We start from the raw sequence: 25,710 nt of genomic DNA, 5'->3' as shown, positions 1-25,710 counted from the left end.
AGTCCTAGACCATCTGAAATCACTTTACCTTTCAGATTGTACCTGGAGATCCTCTGGACAAGAGCATTGTCATCCGCCCCCTGGAGCCACAGCCTGCTCCTCACCTGGCCCGGGAATTCATGATCAAAACCCGTCGCAGGAAGGTATGCGTCCCTGGGGCCCATGGCCAACCCTCAGTCCCCAGGGCTCTTGGCAGGAGTTGGATCTCTTTTCATTTCTTCCTTTGGGACCTTTCTCCCAAAGACTGAGAGCAGTTCACTGCACAGTGCAGAGAGGTGCCTTCTGTACAGGCCTTGGGCCACCAGTCTGGCCGGCAAGGGAGCATCTTCTCCCCAGTGGCGATTCCTGAAATAGCTGGACCAAAGTTCCACCCCCGTCAGCCTCCCCCTCCAGCAGAGGTCTTGGACGGCCTTTCAGCTCTGTTGGTCACCACATAGGGCTCTTTCCTGCATCGCTCCCACTCTTTGCAGGGCCTGAGTGAGGATGTAAGCATCAGCAAGTTCTTCGATGATCCCATGTTGCTGGAACTCGCCAAGCAGGATGTTGTGCTCAATTACCCCATGTGAGTGCTGGGACTCCTGGCAGCCCTGCTCCCTGCAGCGGGCTGTATCCTGGACTTGAAGCTGGGACCTGGTGTGACCCGGACTCCATGTTGTCAGAGAGCATCTGAGAGCTGCTGTGGCCATTTTTAACAACCCCAAAGCCTCCAACCCAGAGTCCCAGCAAGGGAGGAGTATTTGGCCTCCTAGTTCCTCTGCGGCCTCTGCCTGGCTCCATTCCCAGGGAACAGAGTGGAGCTTGGACTCCGAGAAGAAGAAGGGGACGAAGTGTTTAACCCCAGGGGCCCTGTCTTCAGGATTTACGTGGAATTTTTTCTTTTTTTTTTTACAAGTTTGACCTTAGACATGGTTTTTAAGTGAACAGAACACTCTGACCTTTGCCTTGCTCTGTTCCTTTCATCCCCACCCCCGTCCCCTTCCCTCCAGCACAGTCTGGCCCTGGTACTTGGGTTCTGAATATATGTTGTCTCCTGTGTCTCTTCTCCCAGCTGCGGTCTTCCTGCCTGGGTCCCCAGGGCAGCAGCCTGTGGTGGGAGGGATGCCTGCCTCTCAATTCAGTGCTCCTGTGAACGTTGAGGCCACTTTCTTGCCTTCACCTTCCTGCCTCTCTGCTCTGCTTCTTCTGGGTGGGACCTGGGCTGGCTTGGGAGGTGTTAGGCTTTTGGGACCAGAAGCTGTTGCCTCTGGAGAACCTTCCTTGCCCTGGAGCTGGGGGCCAGAGCTCTGATTTCTAGCCCTTTCTCTAAAACACACACACACACACACACACCACCCCCCACCCCGAGCCACTACCGGTCCCTTACTCTGCTGTCCCCCATGTGAAGAGACTTGATTTTCCTCAAAACTGCTTTATTAGGAACGTACCAGGGATTGATGGAGAGGCTCTGGTGGCCCCAGGCTCTACAGGAGTCCTACTTCTCCCCAGGATCCTGTGCTATTCTCTTGATGTAGTCTCTATACATCGTGTACACAGCACCTGTAGGAAGGAGAAGGGAAAACATCCCATAACACCGAACCCTGCACCCATCCTCTGGCTCTCCCAGGAGTCTGACTCCAGCTGTTCCCCTGAGAGTCCAGCTTCTCTGCTCATCTTTTTGCTCTGGGTCTCAACAGCTGCCGTGAGCACCTGACCACATGGCCTAGGGAAACACCCCGTTGACAGTTCACAAAGCCCTTCCACATAGATTACCTATCTGAGAAACCTCACAGCAGCCTGCAAGGTAGGCAAGCCAGGGTGCTTATCATCATGTTGGACACAAACTGAGGCTCAGAGGATTTGTCCACGGTCACACAGCTAGTCCGTAGCTGCCTGCCTCTTGACCCAGAGAGGAAGAGAAGTTCAGCGTATGTTCTGCTGTGTGATTTTTCTCACATCTAGAACAAACTGTCACGAAACCAACTGCACCATCCCCACAGGCCCCGGGACAGGAGATAAAACAAGGAATCCTGAAAATGGCTTGGTTTGGGAGTGTCACCCAAGACTTGCTGTGGAGCTTACTATAGGGAACAGGGACTAAAATCACCATCCCTTAACTGTCAGGACTCACAGCCAGATTTTGCCTCATCAGCTCTGTTCTTATTCTCCTGGGACCCCGGCAGCCACTCACCTAGCATGACTGCACCCACAGCACAGGCCTGCGCCGCCACTCGGGTGTGAATCAGGTGTATGGACATCTTGGTGGAACCACGGGCCTTCAGCCGATAAATCCGGTAGGCTGCCACTGCCAGGCAGCCTCCTAAGCCTATAGGCAGAGAACATGACCGTTGGGCCTCAGTCACCAATCACATGGTTCCCCTGATGAGAGACCCCCTCACTTAGGTAGCCTGGGCATCTGGATAAACCCCTACTTTCCTGCCACTTCATGGCGGGAGAGGGGGGACCATCATCAGAATATTGAGTTGTTTCCTCCTGGTGGCATTTTCAAAGTGGCTGCCTCCCTCCAGTGGGGCCCCTTCTATGTACAAATAGCCCATCCTGAGCCCCCTACCCCCATTGGCTCTGCTCAGGCCCTTCTCCAACCGCTGTTGGCTCCCACAGCTACTTTACTACTCTCCCAAGACCTTGAGGAAGGAAGCCCTGGGAGACCCCAAACTGCTCCTCTCTCTCCTCACACAGGTGTTGATGCCCCATGTTTCCCCACACCCCAAGCCCTCGGCCACCACCTCCACCCATCCAGACTCCCTTATTTCATTGTCAGGCGTGTCCCTTCGTCCCTTGGCACCTTTGCTGCTGGTTCACTCCTTTCCTGGCTGGCAACTGCTCAATGGGTATGACACTTGAGTTCCCTGCTTCATTTGAAAAGACTAGGAGACCTGTTCTCTGAGGGAAGGCCCCTCCTCGCCCTCTTTCCTTACTTTCCTACTCACCTACAGGCACCAGCGGAGACTCCCTGGTCTTCCTCAGGAACTTCTGAGACACACTGTCTTCGCCCTCAGGTGGTACCCACCAGCCTTTGTTAGCTGACATGATCTGGCCCCAGGGTTATCAGCTGGGGCTCTGAGGCTTCAGCCCAGTCCTAGAAAGAGGCACCCCACAATAACTCCCGATTCTCCTCAGTCTGGGAGAGAAAGGAAGGAGTTGCCTGCTAAGACCTTCTCTTACCATGCCCCAACACACCGCTACTTGAAAAGTTGTCCCAAGTGTCCTGTCTCAGATGGCTGGACCATTAGTGCCATTTCTCCCATCTCTTCTTCCCCAGCTCAGTCTGACTTCACTGTTTTCCCTGCCCCCCTCCCCCCCATCAGTATCCCTATGTGATGCTTGGGTTGAGAAAAGCAGCTGGAAAAATCCCCAGATGAGGGTGGGAGGAACAGGCATTGAGGCTTGGGCCCCCCACTGGTCTTGAATCTGTGACCGTTCCTGAGGGAGCCACAGAATAGGATCTGGCCCCAGAGAGCCAGAGCCATCCCAGTGTCCCAGCACTGGCTACTGAATCACCAGAGCCAAAGATTAAGATGACTGGACATTGATTTGTGAATAATTTAGCATAGATTTTGGACATTAGTACTAATGGAACTAATTCTGGTTCCTGAACTGCTCGCATTTCCATCTCTTGCCAGGTTCTTTGCCATTGCCGAACCCCTGCCTTCCTCTCTGGGCAGGTGACCCTTATTGCTCTACTTGCTAACCCCAGTAAACATCTGCTCTGATCACAAACTAGACGGAGCCCCAGAGTCCTGGTCCATAGACCAGGGCTTCTGCCTACGCGGTGCCTTCTGGGTCCGACCGTGAGACAGACTCCCTGCATGAGGTGACCTCTATTCCTAGTTGCCTCTTCTCTCCTGGAGGAGCAAGGACTGTCAGCCCCACAGGTTCTCAGCATGCTGGTGCTTACCCTAGGAGATGGCTAGAAAGTAGAGTGCGAGCAGCCCGGCCAGGGCTCAGCATCTGCTGTTTTGAACCGGCCAGGAGCTGATGATGGAGCTGCCACTGTGGGGTCAGGGAAGCAAGCTTTAATGGGGACTTTGAAGTCAGGAATGGAGAGGGGAGGAGATAGGCCAGGGCATCAGTCTTAACCCCCCATTTGCTGAGTTCCAGGCCAGAGCTTCAAGCACCGGAAGGTAATGAAAGATCAGATGGCGGGAGCCCTTAACTAGATTCAGTGTGTTAATTCCCATGGATGTAAGGGGCTGGATCAGACAGGGACTTGCTACAGAGAACTGAGCTGGAAATACAGAGGCAAGAAACGAGAGAGATCCTTGGTTCTCCCGCAAGCTATACTGCTTCGAACACTCACGAACAATGTGGGATGTAAATAAAATGCCCCTATTCCCAATTGTGGTCCTGATCCTTTCAAGGATGCTTTCTGGACCAAGGAGATTCATCCAGTTTATAACCACTAGGACTTCGTCACATCTCCAGCGCTCCTTATAGTGCCTATGGGGGTGAGATGCTCACTCATGCTCATTCAGGACAGAGATGACAATTGACCTGCATTATCACCTAATATGAGGTATTTACATTTCAGGCCTTTCAATTGTTCTATACAGTAAGTAGTAGTTTGTTCATAGACTGGGAACTGAGCTTCTGAGAGGCTAAAAGACTTATCCAAGGGTGCACAGCTAGTAAATGGCAATGTCATGATCTGAATCTAGGTCTGACTGGCTCCAGAGTTTGTACTTGTAGCCTGCTTCCCATAGGCTGGCCAAGCAGAACCTCTTCATCCAGGCTGAAGCTTAGGAATGCTAATCAATCGTGGCACCCTGGATTCAGAGAAGAGGAGGAAAGAACCTTCTTGCTAATAAGCAAGTGGAGAAAGATTGGAGTACACTATGGAGAGGCCCACTCCATCCCAGGCCTTTGTTCCTTCCCTTCATCCTCAGCCCCATGTGTCTATCCGAACGGGGCTTTTTAGCACTGGAAATCTGTCCAGCAGCTGAAGTCTTTCTTTTCTCTCCCCAGCACTCACTGCCCTAGGAAAAGACCCAGGGTCACAGCAGCTCCCCAGGGCCTTCACATATCCCCAGCGTCCATGGGAACTCTCCTCCCAGTCATTCACACACACTCTCCCAAGCTGCCTCTCCTGGTCCCAGTGGTGGCCTGAATTCTCAAGAGATGGATGGTCTGGGCCAGAGGCAGGGGGATGAAATGCCTGGCTGAGACAGAGCAAGAATCAGGATCAACTCCAAGCCCTTTGGAGAATAGGGTCCAAGCTATGGAGAGCGAAGTTCAAAGAGGTTCTCCCTTATTGGGCTTCTGTTGATGCTCCTATAACATCTCAGCCCAGAATTGAGAAAAGAATACGAATTTCTGAGCACCCATGGGACAAGAAATGTGCTAATTGCTTTAAGTAGGTTATTTTTATTTAATCCTCACAATTCTGTAAGGTAGGTACTATTATCCCCATTTCACAGATGAAAAACTGAGGCTTGGGTTAAATGTCTTGCTTCGGGTCACAGTAAGTGACACAAGAAAGAACCAGACTAATAACTGTTCCTAAAATCAAATCTCACTGCTCTGGACTAATGGGAATAGGATTGTAAACTGGAGGGAAAGTCTCTTGAAATAGAAGAAATAAAATTCCTTTTTACTTCTGAGAACACAGTAAAACTTCAAGAACAGATTTCTGTAGACTACCGCTTCAGTAAACAGCTAAGATAAATTATGATAATATTTTTGTTACTATGCCAAGTCTTCAATAATTATTTCTATTTAAGCATTTCTACATTAGTAATTTGCTTAGTAAACCCTTTTTCCTTCCAGGTCATGTCACACTCATAGAAATTCTAATTTAGAAGGGTCTAATTGAGTGATGCAGACAGACTTAATGGATCCGGAGCGTAGGCCACAGGCAGACATGGGATCAGTTAGCTGCTTGAATGACCACTCTCTGAATACTTGGTCTTTTGCCACTCAACGTCTTTTGAGTCTATGCCATCATCTGTAAAATGGAGGTAGCATCTCCCCATAGGATCATTGTAAGAGTTAAATAAGATGATTGTTAGAATTCCCTTGCACATGGTCTGCTCCTCTTCCTTCCAGAATGAGCAAGTGTCAGGAAACGGGTAGCAGGCTGGGGGAGAAGTAGAAAGTCCCTGACAATAGATGAAAAGGTTGCCACGTTCCGGGTGGTCCCAGTTCAGCAAACCCTTGTCCCTCTTCAACCTTCTTCAGGCTTCTTCTCCCTATTGTGTGGGAGGGGGTGGCCAGGACTTGAAGCACTACACAAATCAAGGCATTGCTATGCTATATATAGCCCAAGGGAGCTGAGGGACCAGGCAGGGAAAGGAGGGCCAGCAACTCTTTTGCCTTGAGCTAAAGGAGTGCTGTGAGTGAGGAGATGCTGAAGAATGAACTGGACAAGGAACAGAAGATGCTTGAATTGGGGTTGGAATGAGGAGGACCCAGGCTGAAGGGCTGGGGGAATCACAGGAGAGGAAACATTAGGCCATATATAGTAGTGTCTCAGGGACTGGAGGTGCCAGGAGTGGGGGGGAACAGGAGCAGGCTGGGGCTGGAAGTTTCCAAATAACAGGGCTAGGCTGAGGCAGCCTCTAGAAGGTGCCTGGGGTAGGGAGGGTAAGACATCCCCTCCCCTAAAAGCAGGCAGTAAGTTCTAATGACCCTGCAGTTTTTGTCCAAGGACAGCCCCAAGAGCAACAGGCCTGGGGCCAAGAAAGTGCCTTTGTTACCACTTATCTTTCTGGGGAGACTACTCACACATTTAAAAAGCTTCTAAGAGGGTGTGGATGGTAGCGATTGGAAGGCTGCATCCGACTGTAGTAATGCTGACATCGTAGGATCACGTCTTGTGAAGGACCAATTTTGAGCTGCGTATTGAGACACACCTGTCTCAGATGATGAATGGATGCGCAGGGATTTGAAATGTTTTGCCAAGATCCTTGTGGTGGGTGCTTTTGAATACCCAAATTACCTGGCTTCCTCCAAAGAACACTGTGGGAGGGGACTAATGCCTTTGGAGCCTACACGTTTTAGGCACTTCACATATTTTATTTCATCTTCACAAAGTCCCAACAGATGGATCTCATCCCCATTTTACAGATGAGGAAATCATGGCTCAGAGAGGGGAAGTAACAGCCAGATGGCACAGCAAGTAAATGGCTGAGCTATCCAACCAATAATGTTAACCGCTATAGACCAGCTTACAGTGGAAAGTTAACATAGCAAGTAATAATGGGACTTCATGTACATTTCACCATCACATTCTCACACCATCGTAGAAATATGAGTAAACAAGTACGAACAGCTGGGCAGAGAGAACTTCCAGAAATTCAAAGACTGCACCTACTGGCACTGCTCACTAACACAGGGTAGTTCCTGAGCCAGCACAGAATGGGTCCTCTCCCATATGCGTCCCCCCACCCCCATCTCCTGCACACACTTCACCTATCCCTCATTTGCAAGTAAATTGACCTTAATTTAAAATTCTGCCTTAATACAAGGAACTGCTAACTGGGCTCCAGGAACACTGGTGAGGGTTATCCTACTGTTCTTCCTTATACTACTTGTGTTAACATATTCAAAAAAATTTTTGACAACAAAAAATCTGCCTCACCCACCATCCCTGTGACAGAGAGAAACAGTATAATGTGTCCCACAGGTCAACTAAAACTGCTGGGGTTTCTGGAGAAAGGGGTGTGCTACTCATACCTGCCTCCCCATTAGCACATGCAATCAAGAGCTGCTTTAACGAGAAGCTTCCTCACTATCCAGCCAGTCTGGGGCCCACAGGGCTTCCTGTTGCCAACAGGGAGCTTTCCGAAAATCCTACCTCTCTGAGCCTTTGCTCCCATCCCCCAGGACACAGCAATCTACTCTGAGTTTATCAGCCAAGTGGGGACCCTGGAAAATGTGTAATGGAAATAGTGACACACTGGAGTCTTCAAGTTGACCTTGCAGTTCCCAAACCACAGAGCCCCAGGGTGACTCTCAAGTTCTCAAACTGGGTTTTGATCCTTTCCTGCCTGGGCCCCATGTGAATAAAAAGTGATGCAGTTCTCACAGCACCGGCCTCCACCATTCTTGTGCCAGAGGCTTGGAAACCAGACCCCTTCCCTGTTTGAAGCCTGGGGCTCTTTTTTTTTTCCTTCCCTCGGGTAGCCTGTCTTTTTGTGCTAGCCATGGCAAGCTCTCAGTCACTCATTCACTCGGCGTGTACTTGCTAAGCACCTACCATGTGCGGCACTCTGCTCTAGAAGCTGACAGGCAATGGTCTTCAGGGAACTCACATTCTAGCGGTTGCTAGATCCTAGTTGATGAGGGAGCAGAAGGCAAGCTGAGGACAAAGCACAAGCTGACAACCGACAACCCCCTCCCCCGCAGGTGGGATATATGTGACATTCCTCAGCCCTAAAGCTAAGGGAATGAAAAACAAACAGTTAACTTACAGAGATTACACTCCTTCAAGGCAGGAGTCTCCCTCAGTTTACAAATGTCTTAGTGATTTACAAGAAAAAAGCATTCTTACCAATAACCTAGCTTCCAGGAGAAAATGTAGATAAAATTAAATGTCCTTATAACGTCCAGCCCATTGACCAATACTTGAGGCAGGCATAGTATAATGTTCTTCCAGGAAGCTCCCAACTGTCTTAATGTTAATGCCTTGCTAGAGGGAAAAACAACCGTAACTTGACAAGGGCAAGGCCTCCAGTATCTCGTAGGTCCTGTTTAGCATATGAAAGTTCTGAAAACCTCCCTTTTCCCTTACCTCCCCCAACTCCAAGTATATCATCAATTGCTCCTCACAACCCCAGTGCCCCTCTTTCTGCCCATGGGTCCCGTCCCAGTACTTTAATAAAACCATCTTTTTGCACCAGAGACATCTCAAGAATTCTTTCTTGGCCGTCGGCTTCAAACCCTAACATCTTTCCTACATCACTGGTGACTGTATCAGAGATCCTCTGGCTTAGGTTTCTGGCTTCAGTTTACCACCTATAACTGGATTAAAAGATGTCAGTAGCTGGCAAGGTGATAAAAGAAGAGTTATATTTCTGGTTTTTTTTTTTTTTTAACTATCTGCAGGTTAAACAGCTTAGCTTCCATGGGTCTTATTATTTCCTTTTTTTCTTTTTTTTAAGATTTCATGTTTTTATTTTAGAGAGAGAATGAGCAAGAGAGAGAGGGCATGAGCGGGGGTTTGGGCAGAGGGAAGGGGAGAAGCAGACTCTCCCGCTGAGCAGGGAGCCTGACATGGGGCTCGATGATCCCAGGACGCTGGGATCATGACCTGAGCCGAAGACAGACGCTTAACCGACTGAGCCACCCAGGCACCTCATTATTTCCATCTTTAAAAGGTTTCTCTACCAGAAGAGAGACAGGGCTACAGGCTTGGTAGTAAGGTAACAAATACAGAAAGTGTATTGTTCCCAATCTCCATGAAGAATGGTCAATGCTAAAAGATAGGAAGCCTTCCTCAGCAGTTTCATCCATGAACTTATAGGAAAATAATACCTAATGAACATTTATATGTGTTATTAATATATGAAATATACATATATAATCAAATGTTTTGACACCACTTTAAAGTTTTTGGGTTTTTTTTTTTTTAAGATTTATTTATTTGAGTGAGAGAGGGTGTGGGGCAAGGGGCAGAGGGGGAGAATGTCATGCAGACTCCCTGCCCAGCGCAGAGCCTGACGCAGGGCTCGATTCCACAACCCTGAGATCATGACCTGAGCAGAAACCCAAGAGTCAGACGCCCAACCGAGCCACCTAGGCGCTCCACCACTTTAAAGGTTTTTGTTGAAAACTTAATATGCCGCACAAAAATGCACTATCAAAAGTGTACAGCTCAGATGTGGTAACTGAACACATCTGTGTATTCAACCTCCAGATCAAGAAAAGAACAGGACCAGTTCCCCAGAAGCCCCCTCATATTCCCCATGACTAATCTTACCCCTAGGTAACCACTATCCTTACTCAAGAGCACAGGACACTTTAGCCTGTTTTTGAACTTCATATAAATGGAAAGTTTTGTGAGATTCATCTATCTTGTGTGTGATTGTAGATGGTTCATTCTCATTGCTGCATAAGGTACCATGTGTGACTAGAACATTTCATCTATCCTTTCTTTTTTTTTTTTTTTAAAGATTTTATTTATTTATTTGAAACAGAGAGAATGAGAGACAGAGAGCATGAGAGGGAGGAGGGTCAGAGGGAGAAGCAGACTCCCTGCCGAGCAGGGAGCCCAATGCGGGACTCGATCCCGGGACACCAGGATCATGACCTGAGCCGAAGGCAGTCGCTTAACCAACTGAGCCACCCAGGCGCCCTCATCTATCCTTTCTATAGTTGTTGGACATTTGGGGGCTTTCCAGTTCTCTGGCTATTACAAATAGTGCTGCTATGAACACATTAATATGTGTAGTTTGTGTACATCTGTACACATTTCTGTGGGATTTCCATGGAATTGCAGTCGCAGTGTAGGCATAGGTTTAGCTTTAGTAGATATTGCCATTTTCCAAAGCAATTTGTACCAATATAGAATTGCACTAGCAGGATGTTAGTTTTAATATTTTAATCAGCATATGTAGTAATGTTGTCTCCTGTGTTATTTTAGCTTGATGTGTTCTTTATCATATTTTCATATATTTACAAGGTCATCACACGTGTCATTTTAAATACATTTGTAGAGAGGGAATGTGATAAAGAAGGGGTTGGGGATGAATGGGGCACTGCGAGTTCAGCGGGGGGAGAGGGGAGGAGAACTTAAATACAGAGGCCAAGCAGGTAATGAAAATGATTCAAGCAGCTAAGTGGGAACAGTGCCTGCCCTGCACAAACAAATATTACTCAAAAGTAGCCGCCGATGAAACTAGAGGCTCAAAGGGAGGAATTTTTTTTTTTTTCACTATTTAGAGAGAAGCCAAAGATCTGGATTTTAAACTTTTGGCAATTAATGCATACTTTTAGAAAACATCCTACCGGCCAAACAAAACTTTTGTCAGTGGGCCAGATGGCCAGCCCTCTGGACTAGCGGTTAGTTCCGGCCTGGCTTTCGGGGTAGGAGGGTTTGACCTGTAGCAAGTCACCTCATTTGTTAGAGCTTAATTTCCTCTGTGGTCAAAAGAGTAAAATAGAAGCCTATCCTTTTGTACAGTGATGGTCAAATGAGGTAATTCAGGAGTACAGTTGTTGTCAAACACCATACAAAGTAAAGTACTCTCCCATCTCCTTGGGACGCCTTCCATTGTAATGCACAGACTCCCTGTACTTAAAGCATTTGAGGTGTTTCCAGATTCCTTCGAGGCGAGGCAGTTTAAGGCTGGACATTCCCATGCATACAAATTCTCCAGAAAGTCCTTTGAATGGGATCCTGCTGGGATGCAAGGGGTTAAGAGGAAATAGCCTATTAGGGTTTTGCTAATCTGAGAAGTCCAGGACTTCAAAAGTATCTAAAACGCCACTAACAGCCAAGACTCAAAGGACGTAGGATGATTAACCCGACGAGGGACAGTAGGAGCAGAACCTAGAACGGGGCGTCAGCATCCTGATGTGTCACACTGGACCCAGGCCTCGGCGGAGCGCACAGAAGACAACTCCGGGGCTCGTAGGACAGACCTAGGATGCTCAGGTAAGGCGTGTCCTCCCGGCGCCGTTGGTAGCCCGCCCAAACCGAGGCACTGGCCGCGGGGGACTGCTGTCCCGAGAACCAAGCTGGAGGGATGAATTGTCCCGGGGGCGAGGTCTGCGCCCACCCAGGTCCAGACTCCACGCGGGTGGCACCGACACAGTCGGCGCCCCCGGGACCGCCCGGGAGCGCGCGAGGGCCCGACCGTAGAAAGTTGGACGCCCGCGCCGCCGCCCGCGCGCTCCGGGGCGCCCCCTCCCACCCGAGCGCCACGTGCCGGGCGCCCCCTGCTCCCAGGCCGCGGCGGGACGCCCCCGCCCCCACCGCGGCGCGTAGTGCGCAGGCGCCTCCCCGCGGGTCCGGGCGGCGGGAGCGGGAGGCGGCGGCGGGAGCGGCTTCGGCCTCGGCTGGAGACTCAGGCGAGGGCGGCGGCGGCGAGAGTTGGAGGAGAGGTGCGGGTGGCGGCGAAGGCGATGGCGACGCGGGGCACATGAGGCGGCGGCCGGTGGGACGGGCCGAGGCCCGGCGGAGGAGGCGGCTCCGGGGGAACACGCCGCCCGGTGAGGGGCGGCCGCAGGGCGGGCTGAGGAGCGGGCAAGGGGCGGGGCCCGGGGGGGCGGGAGAACTTGTGGGGAGGCCGGAGGAGGGGGGGACGCGGGGGACGGGGGTCCCGGGAAGAGTGCGGCGGGGGGGCGGGAGGGGCTGCTGCTGAGACTTCCCGCCGACCCCGGAGGGGCGTCTGACCGGCGGCTCGCCGCTGCCCCCTGCGCTCCCTCCCCCTTTGTCCCTGGGCGCGCTGTTCCCAAATTGGGAGGGAAACGGCCAGGGGGTGGGCCCGGGCGGCGGCGGCCGCGCCGGGCGGGCGGGGACCCCGGAGGACCCCGGGCGCGCACTTGGGCGGCGCTCGGCGGTGCTCGCAACTCCTCGGGGCGGTTAGGGGCGCAGGGCCGCGCCGGGGCCGCCCCTCGCCGCCCGGGCGCTTCGCGGGCTGGTCTTTGTCTCCCGACGCTCGGCCCCTGACATCTCTCCGGGCGGCGTGCGGTTCGTTTGACTCCTTCCTCTAACAGCGCTGCCGGGACTCCTGCCTCCCGTCAGTGTTGTAGACAAGATTTAGTTCGAGGGCTGGAAGGAGGGAAACGGGGGGCAGGGGGGGAATGGCGCGGTCGCCTCTTCATTAACATGTTTCCTTTACTTAAAATGATTTTTTTTCCACTTCGTGAAACTTTGGACAATTGTTTTGTTTTCCCTTCGGTCTGCAGATTCAAAATTAAGAGAAGGCGCTAAAGCTGCGACTGTGGCCAGTTGTGTGGTTGGTGGCTGCGTTTGGAGTTTTGAGTTGAAAGGATTTACGTGAATGTGTGGTTTAGCATTTGCGTTGTTTTCCTTCCCTTGTGATTGTTTCTAAGATTGGGATTACTTTTTCTTTGCGAAGTGGGCGAGTTCGGATTTATGATTTGAAGGAATGTTTGTTCATTGAGAACCTGCAATGGTACAGATTTCATTGTGCTCACGCTTTATTTTGTTAGCCTCAAGACCGTACTTTGTGGAATCGAGTAAATCAACATAGAGTAAGTTCTGGATAAGCATTATCTTGTGCCTGATTAGTCTAAAACTATTACACGTTCGTGTTGTGTATACTTTGAAGTGAGTATGTGGGAAAGCGCTATAAAAACCAAGCAGTCTAAATGAAGGGGACTTTAATTCCTAATAAACGGAGAACAGCATATCTCGACTACATCACATATCTGTAGAAAAGGGGATTAATAATGTAATTTAGGGATCAAATCCTTTACCTCCTAAAGAGGGTTTAGGTATTATTCAGAGTAAGAATGCAGAAAAGTAAGCTTAATTCCAGAGCTTCTGACTAAATATATTGTGAATTGTGGTTACCACGTTTCCTGGAGTTTTGTTGGTTTTATTTTTTTGGAATTTAGCATAGTATGTTGCAGTTGCTTTAGATTTCTTAAGTGCTATGTAATGGCAGAATTAAAGAAATGAACTGACTCTTCTGGGTAAAAGGTAAAAAGCTGTGGTAAACCCCATCTTAGTGTGAGCCAGATATTTGTGAGCAGAGTATTGTAAGGAAAGGATATTTTGGAGAGAATACATAGGAGCCATACGGAAGTTCTACCTGTCTTATTTGTCCTGATTTGTAATGGTTTGATACTGTTTACTGCTTGTCTTAAACTGTTGTGCGCTTTTCCAAAGCATTTCAAACATCCTTTCTAAAAGTCAGCGCTTTTAGCTTCTTTTTTAGGTTGTGTGACTTCAGAATTGGTTTTCTATCTGTGCTAGGTAGCCACCACGGTTCTCTCAAAAAGGAGCGAAGGACCCAGAGACCTTCAATTCAGTTCATGAAGATAGAATTGACTTTTAGCCTTCAGTCCAAAGGATTTAAGAAGTTAACATACCTTCAGCATAACAGTTTCATTTAAATACTGTTACCCTTAGTAATTATTTTTATTCCTATTTTATATTTGTATAAATTAGCAAAAGGGAAGGACTAGAGGGTCTGTCTCTGATTAGCTGCACCACCACCCTAGCTCCAGGCTCTTCTATTAAGTCAGTAATTGGGATCCTAGAATACAAAATACATAATTAAAATCTAGAGTATCATTCTCTTAATAAATGCATAGTTTGTTCTATGCCTAATGCAGTGCAAAGAGAGGAGTTCCAAAATGCTGGGCTTTTTATTTGAGGTTTGTTCACATTTCAAAATAAATGAGCTGTGTTCCCTTCTTTTTTTCATTATTAGTCTGGATAGTTAGTGGAACTGGGAGTATACTTCTTTATTTCCAAATTGGTGCTTTTTTTTTTTTTAACTTGCAAATGTATGTATTTATTTTTACTAATTGGTGCTTTTCTTGTAGCAAAGAAACGTGTGGCTCCTACCCAAAATATCTGATAGAAATTTAGGCAAAGAAAAATGGGATTACTTTTTTTTTTTAGACCATTTCTTTGAGAATACATAGGATAATAGATTTTAGTTGGTATCATTAACCTAAAACACAGTTCTGCACTGTTAATATCAGCTAAGTGCCAACAATTTTCAGACCTACTGCCGCAACTGATGGGTTTAGTTTTTGTGGAAATAAGGACCTGTTCTTTTATCTCTGAGCATTGCTATTTTCTTTCTTTTTTTTTTAATAATTTTTTTTTTTTAAGATTTTATTTATTTATTTGCGAGAGAGAGAATGAAAGACAGAGAGCATGAGAGGGAGGAGGGTCAGAGGGAGAAGCAGACTCCCTGCCGAGCAGGGAGCCCGATGCGGGACTCGATCCTGGGACTCCAGGATCATGACCTGAGCCGAAGGCAGTCGCTTAACCGACTGAGCCACCCAGGCGCCCAAGCATTGCTAATTTTCTCCAGCTCTTTAGAATGAATGACCAGACAGTACTGGGCTGCCATACAGGAGTAGTACATTCTTGAATTTTGCAAACACTGTAGGGGTTGACAACCTTCAAGTTTGTCTTTGAAGCCTGTGTGTGGAATGTGTTGCCCAAAGGATTTCTCCCCCCTCCGCAGGACAGGGAGGAGATCTCTGCAGATACCATTTTATTTCTAAGAAAAGAAGTGTTCTGTGGAATGAGTAGAGCCCTCAGAGTTTGTATTTTTGAGCTATACTGCTTTTTGCACCAGCACAATTTGGACATGGTACTGTGGTGGCCGTTCATTCATTTAGTGAACTTTTTTTTTTCATTCAGTTATTTGCTAGAATGCTAGATGCTGAAGATGAATACTGTGTGGTTTTTGCTCTCAAAATGCTTACAGCTTAACATGCTGAAAGGTTTAACAATTTGGAAATTCTCTGAAATCTTTGAAACAAAAGAATGTACAGGATTTGGGAGTAAGTTTTTGTGTTTTTTCGCTATAGAAATGAAATAAACTTCATCCTTATTATCCTCTAATCTCTAAACGGGATATTCTAGTCTCATATAGTTGCAAAATTATTTTCATCTGTCTCTGTATGATTTATCAGTTTTGACTGAATTTATTGTTACTTAACTGAGTTATAACATTTCTTTTGGGAATGTTCAGAATAAGGTAGATCTGGACTTTCTGTTTAGGGAATTCCCTTTGACTCATTCTTGGACCTCAGATTCCTAAATGCCCATTTCAGAATAGGTGTTTATTTTATTTTTATTTTTATTTATTTATTTATTTGGGAGAGACAGAGATAGTGAGAGAGAGCTCAAGCAGGAAGGAGGGGGAGAAGCAGACACCCCGCGGAGCCGGGAGCCTGATGCGGGGCCCGGGATCATGACCTGACCCGAGCCGAAGACAGACGCCCAACCATCTGAGCCACCCAGGCGCCCCTATTTTTATTTTTTTTAAGATTTTATTTATTGGGACGCCTGGGTGGCGCAATTGGTTAAGTGTCTGCCTTCAGCTCAGGTCACGATCCCAGGGCCCTGGGATCAAGTCCCACATTGGGCTCCTTGCTCAGTGGGTAGCCTGCTTCTCCCTCTGCCTGCTCTACCTGCTACTCCCCTTGCTTGTGCTCTCTGACAAATAAATAAAATCTTAGAAAGATTTTATTTTTTTATTTGAGAGAGAAAGAGGGCGCATAAGCGCAAGGGGGGAGGGGCAGAGGGAGAAGCAGACTCCCCGCTGAGTAGGGAGCCAGACATAGGGCTCAGTCCCGGGACCCTGAGATCATGACCTGAACCAAAGGCAAACGCTCAACCAGCTGAGCCACCCAGGCACCCCAATAGGTGTTTATTTCAGTTCAAAAATTTCCTTCCTGAAGTACTCTTTTCTCCTGGCTTCTGATTTCCCCCACTTACTCTCTGGCTATTCCTTCAGGTTCCCCCCCCCCATCCTCTTCTGCCAGATCTTTATTTTATTTTTTTTAAATATTTTATTTTATTTATTCATGAGAGAGGCAGAGGCAGAGGGAGAAGCGGGCTCCCCGCAGAGCAGGGAGCCAGATGCTGGACTCATGACCTGAGCTGAAGGCAGACGCTTAACCGACAGAGCCACTCAGGTGCCCCTCTACCAGATCTTTAATTGATGGTCTTTCTCAAGTCTTGGTTCTCTAATTTCATCCATTCTGTGGCTTCAGTTACAATATGTATTTTGAATACTCCCAGATTTTTGTCTGCCTTCCAGACTTCTTTTCTGATCCCAGCTGCCTACTCAACATCTCTACTTAGCTTCGGAGATACTTTGAGTTGAGATGCCCAGACTGACCTCTTAATCATGGCTCCAAACCTAGACCTTCACTGTACCATTTCATTAAGTGGCTCTATCAACAACTACTGAGGCCAGACTTGTGATTTTTCTCTACCTTTAGTCTCCCCATCCTAGTCTAGGTCACCTTTTCCTAAGATTATTATAGTCAATTATAAATGGTCTTTCCACATTCGATCTTATTTTTAAAAGGGAGGGTAGTATGAGATATTTAAGACAGAAAAAGTAATAAATAATACTATAATAAATACTTAACTACCTTGCAGCTTAGGAAAATAAAATATTACCAGTAAAGGTCAGGTGTTTCCCCACCTGATTGTATCCTCCTTCCCCCAACTTCCATTGTAGACCTCCTTGCCAGAGGTAATCACTAATTGAATTTATTATTCCTTTGCACTTCTTTATACTTTTACTACATACATACATACCCTAAGCAGTATATCCTCATCTAGTCTTCTCACAGCAGCTAGAATTGTCTTATTTTATAAAACAAATTTAACCAAGTCACTTACCTGAAAACTTGTTTTCCTTTTAAGGCCTTCCCTCTTCATTTAACAAGGTGTGATCTGGCCTTCCCTAGCATCATGTCTTTGTACTTACTTTTCTTGTTATGAGTGGTGTGGCTTGCTGATCTTTTTTTTTTTTTTTCCTTTTTTCTTTCTTTTTCCCCCCCTCTATTCCTTAAAGGCTCAGAGCTCACCCAAGGCCTTTGTACATGCTGTAGGTAATTATTCTGCCTGGAAAGCAGCCCCTCAATTCTTCAAAATATGCTTAAATATCACTTTTGTGGAGAAATCTTTTCTGATCCTCCTAGATTCAGTTAGAGAACTCAATAACATACTCTTACAGCACCCTGCACTTCTGTTACAGTTTTGATTAATTATTTGTATAATGCCTATTTCACCATTAGACTGTTCTGTATATTTCATTAAGTCAGGAGTAATATCTATCTTGGGCAGCCCAATATCACAGCACCTAGCTCATAGTTCATTTCATTCTTTCTTTTTTTTCTTTTTTAAGATTTTATTTATTCATCTGAAACACAGATACAGAGAGAGATCATGAGCAGGGGGGAGAGGCAGGCTCCCAACCGAGCCAGGAGCCCGATGTGGGCCTCCATCCCACCTGAGCTGAAGGCAGACGCTTAACCATCTGAGCCACCCAGGCGCCCTCATAGTTCATTTCTGTATTCAACAATTACTTGAGTGCTTACTAGTTTCTCTTTTATTTATAGTTGATGATTGTAGCAAAGTAACTTCTTTTTTTTTTTTTAAGATTTTACTTATTTATTTGACAGAGAGAGACACAGCGAGAGAGGGAACACAAGCAGGGGGAGTGGGGGAGGGAGAAGCAGGCTTCCCGCTGAGCAGAGAGCCCGATGCGGGGCTCGATCCCAGGATCCTGGGATCATGACCTGAGCCGAAGGCAGATGCTTAACGACTGAGCCCCACAAAGTAACTTCTGACAGAGCTTTTGTTCTAATTAGAAGCCTCATTATTGGGGCACCTAGGTGGTGCAGTCAGTTAAGAATCCTATTCTTGGTTTTGGCTCAGGTCACGATCAGGTTGTAAGATTGAGCCTCACGTCACTTCGGGCTCTGAGCTCAATGCAGAGATGCTTGAGTTTCTCTCTCTCCCTCTCCCTCTGCCCCTTACCTGCTCGCTCGCTCTCTCTCTCAAATAAATAAATCAGTAAAATCTTTATTTAAAAAAAGAAGCCTCATTATTTTATGTTTTTTGCACTATTGGTCTTATATGCCGATACAGTGCTAGTTCTTGGTAAATACTTACTGATGTAAACTTGCTAATAGCCATGGCCTGAGCAATCTTCAGTAGTTTTAATAGACCAAAAATACAGTGGTCACCAATGGTATAGTATACACAGTGGGTACACTTGCCTCCCAGGAAAATAATCATAGCTGGCTTAGGCAGGCTGGTAGATGTAATAAAGAAATTGAAGATTAGGTTTTTTCTTTGACATCCTATACCTAGTTCTGATTTTCATTTCTTCTATTTGTTGGGCCAAGCTTCAGTATAATTAATGTCCCAAAAAACTGGGACAGTTTATATACATTAAGGCCAGTGTTGATAGTTTTGCACTTCAGTATTTTACTTTGTAGACTTTTTTGGGGTAGGTAATGTATTAGGTATTATAAAATCCTAAAGGTATGAAAGGATTTGCAATGAAAAGTAAGTCTTCCTTTATTCTCTTCTCACTCACTCATTTTTTTTCTGCTGAAGCAATTATTATTTACCTTTTTTTGTGAATTCTAGGGGTATCCATGGATTCAGTAATTCTCCACATATATACATAAATGGTAGCATACTTACATGTACTGTTCTACAGACTGCATTGTTCGCTAATATATCTTAGTTTATTTCATATCTTCAGAGATAGAGCTCTCTCATACTTTTTAACTACCAGATGTGCTGTACTTTGTTTACCCAGTCCCTTCCTGATAGACTTTTTTTTTTTTTTTTAAGATTTTATTTATTTATTTGACAGAGACACAGCGAGAGAGGGAACACAAGCAGGGGGAGTGGGAGAGGGAGAAGCAGGCTCCCCGTGGAGCAGGGAGCCGGATGCGGGGCTCGATCTCAGGACCCTGGCATCATGACCTGAGCCGAAGGCAGTCGCTTAACCAACTGAGCCACCCAGGTGCCCCGCACTGTCACCTTTCTGCATGGTCTGAAAATAAAATTAAACACTAAACCCACATAGTACAGTAAAAAAATCACTAGGTCTCAAGTTGTATTCTAGGCTTTGCACCTAATTAATTGTGTGATCTTTTTTTTGTTTGTTTGTTTTTAAAGATTTTATTTATTTTTTTATTTGACAGAGAGAGGGAGAGGGAGAAGCCGGCTTCCCGCTGAACAGGGACCCTGGGATCATGACCTAAGTTGAAGGCAGATGTTTAACCAATGAGCCACCCAGGCGCCCCTAGTTGTGTGATCTTCAGCACATCATCATGATCTTTAGTATCCTCTTCAGTAAAATAAGGATATTAGTCTCATACTCTGATACCAAACAATCGGCCACTACAGAATAATTGAAAGTTAACCTTAGAATCCATGCAGGTATTATCTGTAAACTGTATAAATAGTATTTTACAAATATGTATGGCCTTGTCAAATGTATGTGTAGATGATACTATGATAAATAAACTACAAGTTTATTTTAAAACTTTACCAGTGTATGATAGAGTTTTAATCTTCTGTTTTCTACAAAGACAAATACTATATGCATAGCCACTATTATTTAGGGCTCCAGAAAATCTCTTGCAATTATTACATAAAGGCCTTAAGACCCTAAAAGTTGGGGGTGTTCCTGGGATATGTCTCTGTCTCTCTCTCGCTCGCTCTCTTTTTTAATTTTAATTTTTTTTTTTTTTAAGATTTTATTTATTCATTTGACAGACAGAGAGAGATCACAAGCAGGGGGCGGGGGCAGAGGGAGAGGGAGAAGCAGGCTCCCGGCTGAGCAGGGAGCCCTATGCAGGGCTCCATCCCAGGCACCCCTAGATTTTAATTTTAAGTAATCTCTACACCCAACATGGGGCTCAAACTCACAACCTGGAGATCAAGTGTTCCGTGCTCTTCTGACTGAGCCAGCCAGGTACCCCTTGGGATCTCTTTTTAAGAGACCTGATTGATTAGCCTGTCTAGATTTGTCTAAAGAATGTTTTGTGAGAGAAACCATATAATACTTTATGAAAGGGGATTTGTTGTTTTTGTGTCTAACTCAACTAGCTTGCTTTGACCTTACATTCCAATTCAGTAGTAGATGTTCATGTTATTCAGAGTGAAAGCTTTGTATTTATTGAAGGTTGAGCAGGTCAACCTGCACTTCTCAGATTCACTTAGGAAAGTTTTTTTTTTGTTGTTTGGAAAAATTGTTAGGAATTGGGGGAGTGTCTCAGTTCTTTTACTGAATTGTGTATCTGAAGCCATTGTATCCTATTACACTCAAACTCAGAAAAAAGGATGGAAAAATATGTTATGATTTGTAATATATCCTGGGAAGGAAATTATGTATACATAGCTTGCAAAGCATTCTACTGAATAGATTTATTTTGATTACTAGTTCATTATGGTTACTAGTTCAGTGAGAAATTTAAATCAACCTTAGCAATTTTTTTTAAAGATATCTATTTATTTATTTGACAGAGAGAGACACAGCGAGAAAGGGAACACAAGCAGGGGGAATGGGAGAGGGAGAAGCAGGCTTCCCGCTGAGCAGGGAGCCCGACATGGGACTGGAGCCCAACGTGGGGCCCGATCCCAGGACCCTGGGATCATGACCTGAGCCAAAGGCAGACACCTAACGACTGAGCCACCCAGGCGCCCCAACCTTAGCATTTTTTTTTTAAGTAAGCTCTACACCCAGTGTGGGGCTTGAACTCACTATCCCAAGATCAAGAGTCCCACGCTCCACCAGCCAACCCCCCCCCCCACCATCTTAGCATTTTGAATCCCTGGTAAAATGCTCTTCTTCTTTTTTTTCTTCATTTGAGAGAGAGAGTACAAGCTGGGGGGAAGGGCAGAGGGAGAAGGAGAAGCGGTCTCCCCACTGAGGGAGCCCCACATGGGGCTCGATTCCAAGACCCTGGGATCATGACCTGAGCCGAAAGGCAAACGCTTAACCGACTGAGCCACCCAGGCACTCCTCGAATGCTTTTAATAGAAGTTTATTTCCTACTGGGGTACCTGGCTGGCTCAGTCAGTGAGACCTGAGACCCTTGATTTTGGAGTTGTGAGTTCAAGCCCCATGATGGGTGTAGAGCTTACTTTAAAAAAAAAAAGAAGAAAGTTCTGGTTGCATTTTATTTATTTGCCTCAGAAAACTGTTGGTTTTTTTCTTTGTGGTTTGAAATAACATACACATCAGCATGGTTTTTTGAGGTAGGAAAATAGAGATGAGATCTGTGCTTAGAATAGTGGTCTTACTAGATTCCCGTTTAGCTAATCTTCAAAGGCTTAAAGTAATAGATTATTTTGTTTTGAATAATTTAGCATGTTAACATTTAGTATTTTCTCTCAGGAGAAATCTCTTGGGTTTGTACTGAATCTCATGGGCATATTCTTATCCCAACAGAAGAATCCTTGATATGAAGGAGAAAAAAATGAAATGGAGTGATTAGGACAGAAAGTATGAATTTTGTAACATTTTCACATGTCAAAGATTTACTTTCTAGGAAATCTTACAGTGGAGACTGGGAGGCACCTGGGTGGCTTGATGGGTTAAGCAGCTGACTTCGGCTCTGGACATCATCTCAGGGTCCTAGGATCAAGCCCTGAGTTGGCTCAGTCTGCTTGTTCCTCTCCCTCTGTGCCTTTCCCTGCTTGTGTTCATGTATGTACTCTCTCTCTCAAATAAATAAAATCTTAAAAAAAAATAATGGAGACTGCTTAAGTTTTTGGTGGCTATTTTAATTATCATTTTCTCAAATAAAGGTAACTCTTTCCAAATACTCAGTATCAGACATTCAGTAAATAGCAGGTAGCAGTGGCAACAACTATGTATTTCAAGGGAATATTGGATATGTTAATTTTCTCTGTTGTTTCTGGACCATTTTTAAAGGTATTTATTTAAAGAGAGAGAGAACACGAGCAGGGGGGAGGGTTGGAGGGAGAGGGAGAAGCAGACTCCCCGCTGAGCAGGGAGCCTGATGCAGGGCTCAATCCCAGGACTCCTGAATCATGACCCAAGCTGAAGGCAGACGCTTAACTGACTAAGCCACCCAGGCACCCCTGGACCATTTTATAGTGAGTTTCTAAAGGAATGTAAAGAGCAACATTATGATAGTAAGCTGCTATATATGACATCATGTCAGAATACTACTCTTGTGGGGTGCCTGGCTGGCTCAGTTGGTAGAGCATCTGACTCTTGATCTCAGGGTCATGAGTTTGAGCCCCATGTTGGATGTAGAGATTGCTTAAATAAATAAACTCTTTTAAAAACTTCTAAAAAAAAACACTACTATCTTTTGATATATCCTTACAAATTACGAATTACCCTCTAGACTCTGTTTTACTCTGGAGTGGAATTTTATGTAAGTTCTGTCTTGGACCCCTTTATGCAGGGGGGTGTAGTAACTGTATCAGGTTTTATGAGATGGTTATACTTTTCTGTGATATATCCATTACTTAATTAGGTCTTTATGAGTATATGCAAATATGAAATTTGTGCCCCGACCTACTTTTTAAATTTCCCTCAGGGCTTTTGTTGCATAGGAAAGCTTTGCCAACTCCTTTATTACATGTTTATTATAGGAAATACTGAAAAGCAAAATAGAAACCGTTCAAAAGCCATTGTCAATGTTCGTGTATTTCCATTCAGACAGACTATCTTACTGGAGGGTTTTTGTTTGGTTGGTTTTTGTCTCTTTACTACATAGGAGAATTTTCTCACATAATGAAATATTTTTTTTTATTAATATTTTATTTATTTAGTTGACAGCACAAGCAGGGGGAGCAGCAGGCAGAGGGAGAGGGAGAAGCAGGCTCCCCGCTGAGCAAGGAGCCCGATGTGGGACTCGATCCCAGGACCCTGGGATCATGACCTGAGCCGAAGGCAGACGCTTAACCGACTGAGCCACCCAGGTGCCCCTGAAATATTCTTAAACGGGTCACAAATTGGCAGGCTTTATTCAGCCAATAAGATTATCTGGCTCAATATTATTTAAATGTTGGATAAAAATAAAATATTTAAATGCCTGGGTGGCGCAGTCAGTTAAGTGTCCAACTCTGGATTTCTGCTCAGGGCATGATCTCAGGGTTTTGAGATCGGGCTCTGCACTGGGCATGGAGCCTGCTTAAGATTCTCTCTCTCCCTCTGCATTCCCCACCACCCCCCCCTGCATTTTATTATATATTTTTTATTTTATATTTTATTATATATATTGTAACTTATATAATATTTAGTTGCTAATGTGAAATAAAAGGAGACAGGAATGTAAATTGTTACAACCCTCTTTGGAAAAGTACTGACCTACCGAAGCTGACATGACAGTTTGCTTCTAGGTATTCAACAGGAAGTCATACACATATTCACCAGAAGACCTATATGGAATGTTATGGTAGCATTATTCATAATATTCAAAACTGGAAATTGCTCAAATGCCCATCAGCAGTAGAATGGATAAATTGTGGTATATTCACACAACAGCAATATAGTAAAGCAAAGAGAATGAACAGACTAGAACTAAATGCAGCAAAATTGGTGATTCTCAACAGATGCTGAACAAAGGAAGTCAGGCACAAAAGAGTATATTCTTTCTGATACAAGAAACTCCATTTTGTATTTATATTAAGTTCAAGAACAGGTAAACCAGTGGGTCTCAATGTGGTATAATATTGTTCCCCAAGGGGGATTTGGCAATGTCTGGAGTCCTCTTTGGTTGCCATAACTGGAAGAGACCAGGGATGCTGCAAATCACCCTACGGTGCAAAGGACAGTCCCTCACAACAAAGAACTATCCCTGGGCTAAACTAATCTGTACTGTTGGAGGAAGGATGGTGGTTTCCCTTGGGTAGGAAGGGGTGTGATTGTGGCTCTGGTGGGTGGTAATGTTTTGTTCTTGATTTTAGTGCTGGTTACAGGGTCTATTCAGTTTGTGACAATTCATTGAACTGCATGCTTGTATTTATGCAGCTTTCTGTAGGTATTTTCCACTTCAATCAAAAATTTGTAGGGGCGCCTGGGTGGCTCAGTTGGTTAAGCGTCTGCCTTCGGCTCGGGTCATGATCCCGGGGTCCTGGGATCGAGCCCTGCATCAGGCTCCCTGCTCGGTGGGAGGCCTGCTTCTTCCTCTCCCACTACCCCTGCTTGTGTTCCCTCTCTCGCTGTGTCTCTCTCTGTCAAATAAATAAATAAAATTAAAAAAAAAAATCAGGGCACCTGGGTGACTCAGTTAAGCATCTGCCTTCAGCTCAGGTCATGATCCCAGGGTCCTGGGATTGAGCCCTACATCGGGCTCCCTGCTCAGTGGGGAGCCTGCTTCTCTCTCTCCTGCTCCCCTTGCTTGTGTTCCCTCTCTCACTGTTTCTCTCTCTGTCAAATAAAGAAAATCTTTAAAAAGAAAAATAAATAGGGGCACCTGGGTGGGCTCAGTCAGTTAAGCGTCTGCCTTCAGCTCAGGTCATGATCCCAGAGTCCTGGGATCAAGCCCCGTGTCCGGCTCCCTGCTGCTCAACAGAGAGCCTGCTTCTCCCCCTGCTCCCCCTGCTTGTGCTCTGTCAAATAAATAAATAAAATCTTTAAAATAAATAAAGATATGAAAGTCTTGGGGCACCTGGGTGGCTCAGCTGGTTGAGCGTCCCAACTCTTGGTTTCGGCTCAGATCAGGATTCAAGAGTTCTGAGTTCCATGGGCGCCTGGGTGGCTCAGTCCTTGAGCGTCTGCCTTCGGCTCAGGTCATGATCCCAGGGTCCTGGGATCAGGCCCCACGTCGGGCTCCCTGCTCCGCGGGAGGCCTGCTTCTCCCTCTCCCACTCACCCTGCTTGTGTTCCCTCTCTCGCTGTGTCTCTCTCTCAAATAAATAAATAAAATCTTAAAAAAAAAAAAAAAAGAGTGTGAGTTCCATCCCCAGGTCAGCCTCCCCACTCAGCAGGAAGTGTACTTGAAGATTCTCTCCCTCTGCCCCTTCCTCCATTTGCATATGCATGCTCTCTCTCCCCGCCCCACCAAATAAATAAATAACTAAATTTTTTTTTTTTTTTTTTTAAGATATGACAGTTGGGTAACTCCATAGCTGTAGCTAATAAGCAGTAGCCCCCACTTTGGTTGGAATGTTTTCCAGGCCCTTATTCCTATTTCCGTTACTTGTATCTCCTCACTGGTATCTAGACATATAAAAAATGTCTTAAACAGCTTGAGTGAGATATAATTCATACACCGTACAGTTAACTTTTTTAAAGTGTACAA

General features: G+C 45.8%; 2 protein-coding genes across 3 annotated transcripts in view; one reads left to right on the top strand and one right to left on the bottom strand.

Annotated features, from left to right (window-relative positions):
- EFTUD2 (elongation factor Tu GTP binding domain containing 2) overlaps positions 1 to 24,551 on the top strand; it is a 65,030-nt gene extending 40,479 nt beyond the window's left edge. Inside the window, exons 27-30 of one of the 2 annotated variants that reach the window (XR_006541299.1) lie at positions 36 to 143; positions 471 to 606; positions 8,745 to 8,861; positions 24,478 to 24,551. Coding sequence is in view for 1 of the 2 variants with exons in the window: in XM_021681757.1 (XP_021537432.1) it covers positions 36 to 143; positions 471 to 566 (204 nt within the window). In the remaining variant the exon portion in view is untranslated. Of the gene's footprint in view, positions 1 to 35; positions 144 to 470; positions 1,321 to 8,744; positions 8,862 to 24,477 lie in introns of those variants that run through there. The other variant, XM_021681757.1, reaches the window with a different exon arrangement.
- Positions 1,472 to 3,989, bottom strand: HIGD1B (HIG1 hypoxia inducible domain family member 1B). Its single transcript, XM_021681758.2, has 4 exons — positions 3,896 to 3,989; positions 2,928 to 3,076; positions 2,168 to 2,302; positions 1,472 to 1,536 (listed from the first exon to the last, which is right to left on the bottom strand). The coding sequence occupies exons 2-4, from the start codon at positions 3,025 to 3,027 to the stop codon at positions 1,472 to 1,474; spliced, it is 300 nt and encodes a 99-aa protein (XP_021537433.1). The 5' UTR covers positions 3,028 to 3,076; positions 3,896 to 3,989.
- Positions 24,552 to 25,710: the final 1,159 nt, after the last annotated feature.

The sequence above is a fragment of the Neomonachus schauinslandi genome, chromosome 15, assembly GCF_002201575.2.
Source record: "Neomonachus schauinslandi chromosome 15, ASM220157v2, whole genome shotgun sequence".
NCBI classification, from domain to species: Eukaryota; Metazoa; Chordata; class Mammalia; order Carnivora; family Phocidae; genus Neomonachus; species Neomonachus schauinslandi.
This window is presented reverse-complemented; position numbering and strand designations above follow the sequence as displayed.

Bases quoted from the DNA above. Each gene is read 5' to 3' on its own strand.
- HIGD1B (XM_021681758.2), bottom strand. From the start codon at position 3,027: ATGTCAGCTAACAAAGGCTGGTGGGTACCACCTGAGGGCGAAGACAGT. The intron at 2,303-2,927 runs GTGAGTAGGAAA...CTCTGCCTATAG, and splicing joins GTCTCCGCTGGTGCCTGTAG to GCTTAGGAGGCTGCCTGGCA. The intron at 1,537-2,167 runs GTGAGTGGCTGC...TCCTTCCTACAG, and splicing joins TGTGGGTGCAGTCATGCTAG to GTGCTGTGTACACGATGTAT.